General features: G+C 35.3%; 1 protein-coding gene across 7 annotated transcripts in view; it reads right to left on the bottom strand.

The window, feature by feature from the left end:
* The window catches only part of ADAM23 (ADAM metallopeptidase domain 23), a 64,608-nt gene that overhangs the window by 14,231 nt on the left and 34,534 nt on the right, over window positions 1–15,843 (bottom strand). For all 7 annotated transcript variants that reach the window (XM_042822125.1, XM_042822121.1, XM_042822123.1 and 4 more), the window contains 12 exons: window positions 15,518–15,608; window positions 14,552–14,600; window positions 14,238–14,337; window positions 12,067–12,138; window positions 11,266–11,352; window positions 10,938–11,018; window positions 9,494–9,544; window positions 8,963–9,026; window positions 7,614–7,719; window positions 6,708–6,827; window positions 5,769–5,937; window positions 4,086–4,197 (listed from right to left, as the gene is read on the bottom strand). In XM_042822125.1, the coding sequence (XP_042678059.1) occupies window positions 4,086–4,197; window positions 5,769–5,937; window positions 6,708–6,827; window positions 7,614–7,719; window positions 8,963–9,026; window positions 9,494–9,544; window positions 10,938–11,018; window positions 11,266–11,352; window positions 12,067–12,138; window positions 14,238–14,337; window positions 14,552–14,600; window positions 15,518–15,608 (1,102 nt within the window). The remainder of the gene's footprint in view (window positions 1–4,085; window positions 4,198–5,768; window positions 5,938–6,707; window positions 6,828–7,613; window positions 7,720–8,962; window positions 9,027–9,493; window positions 9,545–10,937; window positions 11,019–11,265; window positions 11,353–12,066; window positions 12,139–14,237; window positions 14,338–14,551; window positions 14,601–15,517; window positions 15,609–15,843) is intronic.

Consider the following 15,843-nt stretch of genomic DNA (forward strand, 5'->3'; position numbering starts at 1 on the left):
ATTTTTTAAGAAAAGGATCACACCATATATGTCTGAAATGAAAACACGAAATAATTCCTCAAAGGAATACTTTATAAACTTTTGTCTGGTAAACAATTCAAGCCTCTTAGCAAACTCTCATTTACCAAATACCGTAGCTTTAAAAATTCAGATATAAGTTTTGTCTTACTTGAATGCCTGCAAATATTTCAGCGAGTAGTTTTCCCATAAATGTAAGACTACTTCTTTTAGCTTGTGATTGTATTCTTGTTTACTTAAACAGGGAACGTCTTCAACTTACTGCTTTACTAAGTTTAAAACAGCCAAAACATAAATGAATTACCAACAAGAAAATTTCCTTTTGGTCATCAGAAACATACTGTATCCATAGTATATAACTAAGCAAATGAAAACTGTTCATTTAGAAACAGTTCTTTTGTGTGGGAAAAAAAAAAACACCAAAAAATTATTTAAATTAATTCCTTTACTTGTTTGCAGTATTTTCCTTTGTTACATTATACATTATATAAATAGAAAGACATACAACACCTTTTAAAGGGTAAAACTGACCCTGGAACTGTGCTTCTGCACAACGTTCTGCACTTCAGTATGTTTACAGAGCCTTAATATGCTGAGGCCTTATTTCTCATTTTTGGAAGAAACTTTTTGAGGAAAAAAAAAAAATCAACTATATTTCAAACGTTGAAAAAAAAAAAAAAAAAAAAAAAAGTTAAAATGTTGATAGATTCATTGCATCCTAATTGAACATAAACAAGCATATGAATACTCTAATGGGAACTTTTTCAGGGACAAAGACTATATCATCTTCATGCTGGGAATCTTTTGAAATTGCTTCTTAATTTTGTTTGTTTCATATACACAGACACACACACACACACACACACACTTGAGACGTAAGTTTTCGTGTTAAAAACAAACAAACAGTATTCCACTAGTCAAACAAAGTCCCAGTTCCATAAAGGACAATGCCAAGAAAAGCCCTGTGTGTATATGGAGTCCCACCAACTTCAAAACCATTAGCCAACACTGTAAAAAAAACACTGTTTCGCAGTAGCCAAACACTAGCAGCAGGAGCTCCTTCCCAAAACACCTACCATCCTGAGCTGCTCTCCTGTGGGTCTGCTGGTACGGTAGGTTGCAGAGTTTAGACTAATTGAAGACGTGTGTATAAATGTACTTAAGGACCACTAATTTTTAAATCCTCAAATACAGTATAGAGGCACCAGTAATTGATGGATGATACAGAATTCTCAAAAGTGCAGCAAAAAACTGAAATTATCAGCTGTCATAATACTAGATAAACAAATACCAATACTATTTTCCTATACATAGTTAAAACATAGTAAGAAAAATGCGTGGAAAAAGTGTGAAAAGTTTTAAAGCAATTTGAGTTTTCACATCTCTGAAAAGCTATATAACCTCTCCCTAAATAATTACCTTCTTCTTACCATAAGGTAAGTAGCTGAAACCAGACGAAATTAAAGCCCTCAACTCAGTAACGTACCAGGGCTCCCAAAGCTTTTGACAGCGTGCAAAGAGGATTCTGGTTTATTTATTTTTTTTCCCCCTCTTCTATCAAAGTATAACACTTCCAACAGAGGTACTAAATTTAATGCAAAGAGCTCATCAAGAGGTTGCTCTTGTAAGAAAGAGCTGGTGTCTGTACTTGTATGTGGTATAAGGAAATAGATGGAAGTAATCTGGATTTATTTGAAATGATGACTTGTAACAGAACTGTAGAAGGACTAGAAAACATTTGCCAGGGTTCATGTAAAAAATCTTGCTATTACAAGACAAAATAGCTTTCTACTTTTTTGCAGGTACTTCCTGGGAGATTTCAGTCTGAATCTGTCAAATATCTAAACTTCTGACAGTCAAAACTCAACACACCTGCTGCCATAAGTGACAAACTTGCTTATTGTAAAGAAGAAAATAGATCCAACATTTTCTAATACAGAGGAAAATAAGTACATCTACAGTGTGATACTTGAAAACTTTTTCCATTTTCTTTACATGTGGACATGTTCTTTGAAGAGCAAGAAAAACATAATTCACTGTTTTCCACTCATGAGAATATAATTGCTTTAAACTCTCATGCATTTACTGCAGTCAGTAACCATGATCAAAACTGCAAAAATTGAAGGTTTGACACACAGGTATGGCTATTACCTCTGCCTATGCTTGATTTCTTGCATTTGCTTGAGTTTAGACAGTCAGATTATATTCATACTAGATATCACTCTCTGATGTTGGATTTGGTTGAGATGTGATGATGTTCTCATAATTGACTCTATGTTCTATTTTTTTTTTAGTTTTGTGAAAAGAAGACTGGTTCTGTCTCTGAAATATAACAGAAATTTAGGGCTAAGGAAAAATGAGTATTTTGGTTTCTGTCTCAGACTTGTACACTGGCAATGACAAAGGAAGCACTGATAAAATAATGGAAATTATTTTAGTACTCTGGATCTTTTCAGAACTATGGAAAATTATTTCTGTACTCTGTTGACATCATCTCTCAATGGAATCCTCTATTAACACACCTAAGGAGTTTATAGTATCTGTCAGTATTCAGGTTCCTAAATTCATTTGTAGGTGATTCAACATCAATAAATTACTATAAGAACATACAAAAATAATTCCTTTTTTGAAATTCTTTGAAATCACATTGTAACAAAAATATTCTCCCTCTTTTCAGTGGAGTCCACTGAAAACTGGAGTATAAACTACATGTCTGTCCATTTGAAATTATACCAATTAGTTTCAATTACCAGAATCTAACCAAGATGAATATACCTCCTCTGTTGCTTTTTTTTTTTTTTCTCCCTCTAAACAGGATGAAATAACTGCTTAGGATTTGGAAATCAGCAACACAGTACTTCAGATTTTATAAGCAGTGTTTCAACATTAGGAAAGTAGAATGATAAGAATCTCTGTTAGACAGCGTACGAACAGGCAGCTCTATAAGGAACTGCAGCAGGGTTAGGTGTCCAGGAAGTACCTGCAAATACTTGCAAAGAGAAATCCAGACTGTTCTACACAGCTTCCTTCATGCTAGGAACCTGTTCTGAGATGGCCTCTTCCACAGTTCTTGGTAAAGCTCTACTGGAACCCACTGGACCAAAAGATTATGGCAGACCTGACAGAACTGGAGCAATTCTAGAGGGACACACCAAAGTTCTGCCTCCTCATCATAGAATCACAGAGTATCCCCAGTTTGAAAGGAGCCAACAAAGGTCATTGAGTCCAACTCCTCTGAAGCCCTGGACACTTCAAAGAGTGATCAACTGCAGTGTAAGTACTACATTTTTAAGCTTCTTTTCATCAGCTTTATAGAATGGTCTGAAGACTTCAGAAATGCAATTTAGCTGCAAAATTTTGTTCACGTTTATAATTTGCTTATTGCTTTATCTGCAAACACATAATTCTGGATGAAGACAGTCTGATAAGGGCAATGTCCTGATGACAGGAAAAGTTTAAAAACCTTAGACAGCCCAAGGCAGAGAAGTCAAAGAGAATCTCAGATGCCTTTCTTCCCCTTCAGAAAACATTTTTGATTAACTATTTCCTCAATAACTCCTCATATTCAGCTGAACTGAATATCTCCTATATAAACAAGAGTAAGCAATAATGGTTGTAAGAATAATAAAAGTCCTGAATATTTTTTTTTTCCTCTCCCTTGAAATCTCAATGCCCCAGAACCAAAGCTGTTTTCACCAGGAACACTCCACTTCTTCCAATTTCTTATTCCACAGTATCAGAATTGTGTGAGAATGGCTAAGGAAAGTGGAAATCTCTAATAAAATATAAATACTCAGACATGTAAAGTAGAAGAGCTACATTTAGTGAGCTTCCAATCACACACACAAAAAAAAACACCCTGAAAAAAAGATCAAAAAAATAAGAAACTGCATATTGCTAACTATTGAGATCTCCCCAAAATGTAAATTAGAAAAATAGTTTAATCAATTCTCAAAGGAGGAAGACCTACATCATTTACATGAAGCAGAATTTTACTGCAGTACTGACACACACGCACAAAGAGTAATAAATATTTGAAATAATATCAAAACTGAAATCACACAAACCCTTGGATCCTTCATCTTTCTTGTTACCAGTATCCCTGATAGGATCATCAATACTGCAGTCTGTCCCAGCCCAGGAGAAATTACAAATACAAGTGGCTTCATTACTGCAGACCTGGAAAAGAAAATAATAAAATACAGTTAAAAAGCAATTGCTGTTATTTAAATTTATTTAACAAGGAATTAGGTAGTTAATTTATGGAATAAAAACTTATCTGTTCATATGTTATAGCAATCGCACTCAATGTTTAGAAAGAGTATAACAATGCACCAGTAGCCTGTAAGTTTGCTTTAACCTTCTAAAGATACTTGTATGCTAGGAAAAGTATAAATATACTTGTATGCTAGTTCCCAGTGATTCCATCATCATTTGCACAGGATGTAAGAGATAACAAATCTGATCCACTAACAAATTACCTACAGTCATTAGAGCTTCAGTCTGGACGTCCTGAAAGAATACAAACATTCATATTTAAAATGTTCAAGATTTGGTCATGCTTTACAGCCTCTGTTTTACAGTCACTTTCCATACAGAAAAACTAAGATTTTTCAGTGCATTTGTCATCATGAGAGGACGTGAGAATTAGACAAAACAAAAAAGGAAGTTTTGACTGACTGAGGGATTCAAAGGAAAATCAACTGTTAGGTACCAGCTAATAATATCTTTTGGACACTGGAACACAATATCAGAAAGTCAGACTAAGTAATGTGTGCATGAAGGATTAGAAATAGCATCTGTGATTTGTTTGTCTGTTGTTTTTTTTTTTCATTTAACTTTTATCTTACTCTGCTTCTTGAAGTATTCACTGGAGAAACTTATCTAGAAAGATGATAACAAATGCATCTTATTACAGGTTTGAACAACTGAAGTATTCTTTAAGAATAACTTGAAACGGAAAAGGTATCAGAGGTCTCTGACTAGTGCTGCTTTTCAAACATACCAAGATTTCTAGATCTCTTCTTCATCCTCTACATTCCATTTTTATAGTTTTTCTTAACTTCGCAAGGCTCAGATTCGCCTCTCATTTTCAGTTACACATAAGAAAAAAAAGCCTTTTATGTGCAAAATTCAGATCCTTAGGCAACTATCACAGGCTCACTGAATCCTACACTGGAGAGATTTTTAACAATCTTACCATTAAGACATACAGCAGTGGATCTGTTCTTCAAAACATTAGCATCTGAAGACAGACAAACTTACGGCTAGAAGAATATAATGCACCTGAGTGTAAAATGCTATAATTTGTGTATGTTCACAAAGTATGTTCATATCATCTCTGTTTAGGTTCAGCCTTTTACAATTTTAATTAAGTCATCAGGTATAATACAGGACCAACTTAATAAAGGCATTAGTATACAGGAAGAACTTTAAGGTGAGAAGTAGCTTGAAATATGGATAACATTTTACAGAAGTCTTTACAATAACTGATGTAAAACTTTCCTGATAATACAGCAACACTCTGGATATAGCTGCAGGTCTAATTTGATGATATTTTAGAAAGCAAAGTTGTCTCTGCTTCACAGAATGGCAACGTTCCCCAGAATCTTAACATGTTTTGTTTGTTTTTCAGATCAATGGGTCTCAGGAACGCTTGCAAGCAGAAAACACCACAGGGTACACATTAAGATCACATCTAGCAGAGAGAGCTGGAGAGGCTCAGCTGCAAACTGCAGGCACAGACTCACCCCATGACCGGAACAGACTTTTCCATTCGAACCAATGGGACAGCTGCTTATGTTCAAGGATTGAATTGGCAGGCACTTTTTGTCCAGACACATCATTTGAGGACCGCATGGAGCTCCATCCTCTACGTAACCTAAATCTGTATCATCATCTAAAAGAACATGAGCACCACTAGGAGAAATAAGTTTTAAGGTAATATTAGTATTATGACTGCAGTCTTTTGAAAATATTAAACATGTCAGTGTAGATAGTAAAATCCTCATGACTTTCTCACATTAAAGCATATGGGAAGATCAAACAAAATTACAATCTTTGTCCATAGCACGGACAAAGTGTTGAAGTAGTTGGACCAAAAAGAAGTCTAGATAATGAAGCAAATACACAATTTTGTGGAATAACAGAAGACTTAAGAATCATTGATTACTCAGGTTCTATCTCTCTAACAGAGCACTCTGCATGACAGTAATTTTGACGATATCTTTAAAATATAAATCCAGTAGTGTGCACAGTAAACTAAAACCTATTTACCTGCCCTCTAAATGAACCGTAGCTTAAGATCTTACCTGGTCACCACTCTTCACAATTCCCTTTCTCTCAACCATCACTTTTCGTACAGTTATTTCTCTGCAGATATTATCTTTAATCTATGGGTCTTTGGCAGTTACAATTATTTTTTTCCAGAAAAATATAATGCTGAACATCAAACTCTCAACCACGCAACTTTACTACTGTGGAGTCCAGATAGAAGGGTTGAGAGGGCAGCCCACTTTTCACCCTTTTTAAATATGAAATATTTTCTCTTAGTCACAAGAAATACCACTCAGAGTAATAATTTCACTGTAAGATATCAATTATTTTTAAATAATATATTTATAAATTTATCTTCATTTAACTAGATTTGACAGAGCAAAATCATCTTGAAACACTGCAGTATCTTTTACCTGCAGTCTACTATTCGTCCTTGATGATAAAAAGAATTTGGGATAATTTCTCCTTGAACTTGACCAACTCGTGGAACTTTAGTAAGATTAGTGCAGAGCAGAAAGCCACAGAAAACATCGCTGCAAAAACAAAAACAGAAGAGTTATGAAGTAGACTTGCCAAAAAAGAAAGACTAGATACAATGCTGCTAATGACAGTAGGTAATACATTGCCATAAGCCAGACAGCAGACATTCGGAGTATAAGTTTGGAACTACAGTACTACTGACAAGAGGCAGAAACAAGTAGGCGTGCATTGCAATGTGCCAGTGAGCAATATTTATATCACATTCACGTGAACAACAACTCATCCACGTTCTGTACTACAATGGAAAGGAACCAAACCGTACACAGCTTCGTAACACCAGGCTACATCACATTTTTGTACATTTAACATCTTCAACATTCTTCATTAATGTGAAGTTTGAATTTTTAATTGCTTTTTATTTCACTTGCAGGAAAACAGAAACATAGTAATAATGTGCAGAGCGCGTGTGTTAATTTTGGTAAAGTACATTCTTTATTTGTGGATTTTTTTTATAAGTATTTATACATACACCAAATCTCAGGCATTTGGATATAAAAGTGTGACTTTTTGCTGCCTCAGCCCCTACTTTCTCTGAGAACATTGAAATTATTTTATACTCTTTTTTTTTTTTAAACCTGGAATTCTTTAAAAGCATATTGCTGAGTCACACATGGATTCTTCAGAAACACCTATGGTACTTTTTCAAGCTGCACACATTGTGAAGGGGAGAAGATTCAAAATAATGCAAAACACTGCTGAATTACTGATGAAAAAGTAAAAAATACACCAATATTAATCTTTCTTTTTGACAGAAATCAGCTCTACTAAGCCAAACTTACTGTTTGCTACACTGAATCCATCGGTCTCCATCCTTTCCACAGTTTCCTTTTTTTGTGCCTTCTGTATTAAGCTTCTCATAGCAAAATTTGTCAGATCCTGAAGACTCTGTTGATGAACAAAAAAAAAAAAGGAATTTCACAGGTTATGAAAGTCTGCACAATATTTTATTGCAGCAGTTTTCTGGTATGGGAATACCAAACACACCAACACTACCTACAAATGGCTTTTCTAAGGTAATCCTCAGTGTTTACAATCTGCTTGGAACTATTCTAAAAATCAATCCTTTCAGTGACTGTATTGTTTTCTTCACTTGGATTTATCTGTAGTCTAATTTTGTTTACTTCTTAACATTTGCATATAACATTAATCTAACTTTTTCCACTGCAGAAAACAACAAAAAAAGGGTAAATAAGAGTCATTTGCAGTAAAATCACATGTACAGAAAACAAAACAAATGATAGAAATATAAACATGTGAGATGCAAATTAACAAAACTTCTATTGTTTTTAATATTATCAATAAAATAAGCATCAGAGGGCAGCATAACACATAAAAAGGCATCAGAACACAAACAAAATGTTATCTCCATCCAATTTTACACCTATATAGCATATTTTATATTGTGCTAAGATAGACAAGAAATGTTAAAGCTATATTTCTCCCCTCTCGTCCCCTGAAAAAGCAAAGATTCTTCAGTCTCAAGTAGGGAGCATCAGCATTTGCAGCTATGTTTGTTTAGATGGAATGCAAGAAAACATTCAGTCCTTGAGTCCAGGATATCCTCTGCTGAACTGTCTCAAAGTCATTGAACAGAACATTTATCCTCTGTCAGCTGCATAGTCCACAAATACAAGTTTATCCAACACATCTGGACTTAATTTTGTGATATGGATATTTAAATTTATACTACTGCATTAACTTTCTTGAATACAGGATGAGATAATAATGATAGAAGAAGCAGTTTTAGCATGAAACCAGTGCTAAGATAAGGGAACTGACAACTGTCATTAAAAAGAAAGCAACAAGAACAACCAAAAACTGTCAGGATCTATAAAAAAAAACAGACATCCTCAAACCCACTTTTCCTCCCCCCCGTAACACTGTTTTGAAGTTGCTAATCTCATCTAACCCCATGAGGGTTAAGTATTTACTGTTCTATCCATGTCTCATTGTCATCACTGCCAAATAAGCGTGCAACTTGAAATTTCACTTGGCAATCACGTCAGTTTCACACAGCAGCCTACAGAAACCCTACACTTACAGCAGGGAGAACAAAAAGTAAACATACAATCAAAGACAAGAATTAACTGCAAATAAAGTATGTTTAAGGTAAGAAAAGTCAACCTACTAGATCCCCAGATATATTTGCACTGATTATCTCTTGTCTTGCATTCACCGTTATAGCAACGTCCCTAAACAAAACACAACAGGTTAGCAATGAGAACTGAGCACTCGCCTTTCCTTTCCCACCCCTGACAAAATGTCCGATTTTATTCTTCACCCACATCTTGGGATGTGCAAGTTTTCATGAGTTGGAATAGATGGAGTACACATTTTTGCTCAGATTCTCAAAGTTGGTTGATGCCTAAGATGCACAGCAATTTCAGCAGCTACTTTATACTTCTCATTTACAGAGTCATACAGAACGTATCTACATGGATTATATATCTACATTCAAAATGCAGATACCACACAGATTCTGCTCAAGCTAAAGTTGGTACTATTCATGGAGTGTATAATGCACGAAAAACATCAATGTCCAAAAGGCAAATATCTATGCATAAATACAGAAGACAGGTTTTAAGAGAAAAAACAAAGAAAATTTGTATTTGGTTGATTTGTATTAGTTGATGTGCAGGGGTTTTAGAACATCACATACCTGATTAGAATCACAAGCATATCCATCTTGTTTATGAAGATTTGGTGGACACTTAAAAAAGGAAAGATTATACATTAGAAGATGACATATAGAGATTGCATGGTCTCAAATACGCAAACCATACAAAGGAAGTAGGTAATGTAATCACTGCAGGAATTTTCATAGCTGTTCATAAAAACTAAGAAATTGACTTCCTGAGCCACGAAAACGAGACTTGATTCTAACTTCCTGCATATCCCCAGAAGAAATTAAGGAGCTGGGGCAAAATAAAAATCAAAACAAATGTATTCATGAACAGGATATTTGATAGCTAATATTTGGGGATACGTTCGCTCGTGCAACATTTCCACTGCATTCATTTCAGTGCCATTAAGAGAAATCAGTTGTAGCCTACTTCCCCACAGACTCAAGACGTGTTTTATTATGATCATACTGTCACATTCTCTTGGCACTGGAAAATTTTGGTATGAAGAATTCATTAGCTCCAGAAGCCTCAGATTACTAAAGCTAAGAGTAGACCAGACTCGGTGCTTTTCTTCATCAAAAAGAGATCAGTGAAGGTTTGAAAAGGGTACAGGGCTGCAACATACATCACAGCCAATACTTCCAGAGCAGCTGTTCTAGATAAAGAAACCCTCCATCTACAGAATGAAAGGCTTACAACGAAATCTGTAAGTGTGAATGCCTCAAATGTTACTATGATTGTATCATCATCTATAATTACACAAAGAACCACGCGATCTACCCTGAATCTTATTTCTTCAACGCTAAGAACTGCAGTAGATGACTGCAGCAGAGTTAAGACATTCTTACGTAATCCTGAAGCAAAATTTGCAGTACTGAAAAGGAACACGTATGACCTAACCAACCAAAACTACTTTGCAAATAGAAGATGTGCTGAGTGTTGACTATCTTAAAGAACCCAACCTTTTGGCAGCTTAGCTTACTAGTTAAGTATTTTCAACAGAAATGCATAGAACTTTTAAAATTATCACAAGTGAACTCTTAAAAAGATAGCATTTTAGTCCCAATTTGTTGTAAGTGTATACATTTTACATAATTGCATTTCAAACCGTTTAATCTCTTAAAATCTTACTGTTACTGCCTTTGAACCTATTCACATGTGCAGTATATTCTCAGTACTTATTCTATAGAGTACAGGAGGATGTCTGGGATAAAAGCTATACCAAAACCCTCACGTAAGTTTTAAAAGAAAAATCATATTTTGAGTCTGCTATATTTTTAATTAATATTTATTTACTGAGCTTCTAATGGTTTGTGTACTTATGTTTAACAAATTTTGTTAGGACCAAATGAAAAAAACAGTCTCCTCTCTCTCCCCCAGCACAGTTATTTGTGAGCACACAATGCTGCATTTTGTTAGTCTGGATTTTTCTCTTGCAAATAAACATCAACAGTGTGAGCACAGAAGCTCCTTACATACCTGGCCAGAATCTCCCGTGCAGAACTCTGCAATATCACATTCATTCACAGCATATCTACAGTCATAGCCTCGTGGAAAAAACTAGAAAATGAAGAATATAATAAGATTAGGTAAAAGCAAAATGGAAAATTCCAGTTTGGAATGAATGCTCATTTTACTGCTCATATATATTTGTGGTGGGGTTTTTTGTTTGTTTGTTTGTTTTTGGCTAAGATCAGAACACATTCTCAATAACTATTTCCAAGTGATGAAAAAGATTTCAGTTTCTTCACCTTTTAAAGACTGTAAATCACAATTGGGAAGAATAGCAAACTACAACAATACTCACAAGACACGATGTATTACAGCAGGGTCCATCACTACAGTGAGCTCCATTAGAAAGAGAGCACTTCTTACAACAGTCTGCATAGCATTCCTGAAGAAAATATTAAGTGGTCTTTTTAGTTTTCTATTTAAATTAATTTTTTCTTCCCAATCTTTCCAACAATCATGTACCAGCACAAAAAAATCAGCACTGACAACTTGAAATTATAAGGTGGAAGAATCCTTTGTAATGCTCAGATAGTGAAGCAAGGGGAAAACAGTGGCATACATGCTATTGCAGTAAGGAGATACATACCTTCTGAAACCTCGGCACAGGTGCAGCATAGCACAGTGCAGAAAAACAATTAAGAAGACTAACCATGCGTAGCTATGTTAAAAGAGCAGAACTAGGACTCAAGGCTACAGGGCAAACTTTTGCAAAACAGATCTTAAATAATTCTGGATTAGAGAAGAGAACAACAGCTTCCTCATATTGTCTGAATGCAAACACCTTTCTCCAGCACACCAGCGAGGAACCTAACACTGCAGGCACAGTGTCCAAGGAAAGGAAAGGGGTAAATGATTCTACAGAATATATGAGGAAACAGCATGTCCTTTCCAACAAAAGGACAGGAAGACAGCTGAGGTCAGATCTCAGCTTTGCACTCACTCATTCTCATTGGAAGATGATGTTTAATGTAGTCCTTCCACTGAGTTGTTTCATAGCAAAAGGCAAAACAGGTCAATTTCCAAGACCTTTCCTCCTCTCTTACCAATCATTTAACTTAATGTATTTTGTGAGAATTATGTGCAACTCTTTACTTGCCATTCGAAAACCGCAATCGCATTCTTCTCCTGCTTCTACATAACCATTTCCACACTCAGTAGTTTCAAAGAGCTGAAAGCAAAAGAGCACCACAACCCAATTAATAACAATTAATAACTATTAATAACTTTGTAATTCACAAATTAAACTGTGTTTTTCGATAGTAGATGAAAATCTAAGGATAACTACAAGTGTGATTTTTTTATAACGTAAAATCAAAATTCCTGTCAGCCTTTATGCACAGCACTGGGCTAAAACTTCAAGGCCCTGTGAATGTTCTTCAGTTCAGCTGTTCTAATAGGCAGTTAGGACACTGTGCAATAAGCCATCATAGGTATAACTGATTTTATTTTTTTTTAATTTACATCTTCTTACCCATTTCTCAGTTACAGTATTTAACTAGTTTATTCTTATTACATTTTTCACTCATATATCCATTTTACAACTCTCCACACACTCCCTGTTCTCTCTCTCAGAATATCTACTGCCAATAACAACCTGATACTTCCTGCAAACGGTAAGGGTTATTACAGGTGAAGTCAGCCAGAGCTGACCAGAGCTTAATCACATAAAACTGCTTTAAAACTCCTTAAAGAATAAACAGAGGGAACACTAATGCCTCATTTAAAGGAAAGAAAGCACAAACTACATGGATAATCAATAGAACACACAGTTTTGGGTGCCAAATCAAAAGTATAGTGAAACAGTAAGCACATGTACTTTCTTGCCTAGCAATGTCAATACAGAAAATTGATTTTTTATTTCTTTCTTTGTTTTTTCCTCTCTGTAAGCCATTGACACTCCTATGCTCCTGTGGAAACACCAAGATCTGCTATTCAGAACCTGAAATTCAGTTTTCCATTGAACAGACCTGGTTATTTGGCCTGCAGCTGGTAAGATAATCAAAAGGGTCAGAGAATTGCAAGAAACAAAAAGCACATACACATACATCAGGGCCAAACTAAAAAGCTAGCATCCAAAACTTAAAAGTCAGCATCATGCTGACTGCTTAACATGAGCATGTTTTAATCTAAAGTTAAACATGCTATTTTCCACCTGACTTCTACCTCCAAACTATGAGATTAAAAAATGACATACAACTTTTTTTCCCCCCTGTTATTTCCTTTAATTTCAAGGCTGCAAAACACTAACACAGGTAACATATAAAGGGAATTTCAACCATTGTTGGGGCCACTTTTACCCAAGTAAACCACATTTTTATTCTGCATGCAGTCAATTTGATAATTACTACATATTGCCCTACTAGAAAATTATCCTATTTTAATCACAAAAGATAAAACACTTTTTCCTTTCTCTCTACTTACTTTTTTCTCTAATCCTTACATTCTTATTCTGTAAGCAAAAATTGCTACTTGAGGAAAAGATTAAAAAACACCAACAAGCAAATTTTTTTAGTAAACTGTGCAAGGTAGTTTTACGTAGCACAGAAAACACACTCTAATGGGCCATGTGATGCTGAATTCCACAAGGACAGCAAGTTTGACATCATGATTAAACAGAGTATTAATTACTGATTTGAAAAAAGTGCCAAATGGAGCATTTTTACACTACTTGGCTGCTTTAGAGGGATGTCATGCTCGCGTCACCATAGAAAAAAATATGACCTTGGTGAGTTTTTAACGACAAAAATGGATGGATGGTATAAGGAAATAATTATAAATCACATTTTGTTAATTTTACATCAGCAATGAAATGAACTTCAGTAAAAACAGAAGCTGCTGCTGTCTATATGCAGTAAACTATTTATTTGCCAATTAACAAACTAAGAAGTAGATTCATTCCTTTCAGTAACATCAAGCAAAAAGCTCAAGAATTGAGTGAACGTAGAGCATGCACTTCTGGATTTATTTTGCACTACTTCCAGCTTAACAGGCAGTGCCTTTATGCTAAAGTGATGTGTGTCTAGCTATGCAAATCAACTGCAAGGTTTGTCATTATTTGCAAAATTAGGAATTAATAGAAAACACATTATATGATTCCTCTTAAGGTTACTTTTAAATGCTATGGAAGTGAACATCCAGTTAACCACAAGTAGCCTCAAGAAAATCTGCACACGGATGTTTTAATAAATCCGAGAACAGATGTTTTAGTGGAACAATTTCATTTTCACTATGTTTAGCAGAGGTAGTGACTACCAACACGTTTATTACCTTTGTTGGCCTGTTGAAAAGACAGGCACCTCCCCCACGAAGTAAAAATTCTTTGTATTCTGCTATGCTGCACTTGGAGAATTTTCTGGAATGATATACCCTAAAATAGCAAAGAATCAGCTGAGTAAATGCCTTGAAATATCAACTGGAAGGGGGCAGAGGGATCATACCATTTTTTGTACTGTAAATCTCTTCCAGGTTTTCATTTATCAGTACTAAAACACACGGACAATGTCCAGTACATAAACGTTAATGTCAGAATGCAAACTATGAATTCATTCCGGAGCGCTCAGTTACTGACAGTAATGACGTACCCTGTTTCCTCCATGATGCAACCACCCCAGGATTCAGTGCAGTCACACTCTTCTCAGACAAGATCAAAATACAACAGAAAAGGAAAGCAGTTATAAATACCCTTGCAATAAAAATAAAGTACTCACAATAAACTGGACCATGACTAATTATACAAATCGTTCAAAAATTAACAGACTGCTTGGCTATACAGCCCTAAAAAACAGACCAACTGAAGAAATATTAATATACTTAAAATTAACGTGGTCCTTTCCCATCATATAAAAGTGCACACTTTTAACACAGTGTTTCAGGCAGTTTAGAATGCTAAACATAGCGGGCAAGATTCTTCCCCATGTGCTCTCAGCACAGGCAGTGTGAGTACACACAGTAACAGTGATTTTACAACTGCTCCCTTCACGTTGTGTCCTAATTCATAGATTTCTGAAGTGATTCTAAAATCAAGTCACTCTTATTACTCAGTTTTACAGAAGGAACAAAGAGATAACATAACCAAATTGCTTTAATTTCTTTGGCCCCCAAAATGACTTTTGCAGCAGCTTTTGTAATGCGTCAGGGCCACATCAAGCTAATTTTGTAGACGTGAAGCAGCCAGATACCAAGTTGGGCAAATGTCATTAGGTTACAGATTCTTCAATTTCTTCATCTGAAGTAAGGCGGTTTTTCTCTGTTTCTTTTTAGGTCCGGTCTATGGTTTTTAAGCTAGCAGTGTTTTTGCACAATGCATTTGAACGCTGATTATTAATTTAACCTCCTAACTCAAGACATTGCTGAGGTCATTGCAAAACAAGTGCTACACTAGAGATCTTCACTTGGTTAAACTCGAATATTGGTGAGTATATTTCAAAAAACAAAATTCCTCATTCTTTGGTTATAAGTATGACGTTCATTTCAAATATTACAAAGTAAAGAGTTCTTATAGCTTGAGGTAAGAAGGACAAGAGGTGGCTCCATATTCATGTACATACTCGGTTTCCTGGCAGCTGGCTCCCACTGTATTCCAAGGTTCTGAGCAAGGCTTTGTGCTAATTCCTGTGCCATGGCTAATGGGAGGCCATACTACATTTGAAGAAAAAGAAAAAAAGAAAAAGATGAATACAATGCCAGCTCATTTTGCTTTACTATGCAGCTAGTATTTCACAAAGTGACTCTGTCCAGCCAGTCACAATTATTTGTGCATACAGTAAAAATGAACACAATGAAGTACCTCACAGAAAAAATCCTCCTCTCTTATTCTGAGGGGAATCCTGTACACTGGTCAACATACAGAGAACAGTCTGTTTGATATATATAT

This window comes from Centrocercus urophasianus, unplaced genomic scaffold (genome assembly GCF_019232065.1).
Source record: "Centrocercus urophasianus isolate 14NV4802_14NV808 unplaced genomic scaffold, USGS_Curo_1.0 seq_20, whole genome shotgun sequence".
NCBI lineage: Eukaryota > Metazoa > Chordata > Aves > Galliformes > Phasianidae > Centrocercus > Centrocercus urophasianus.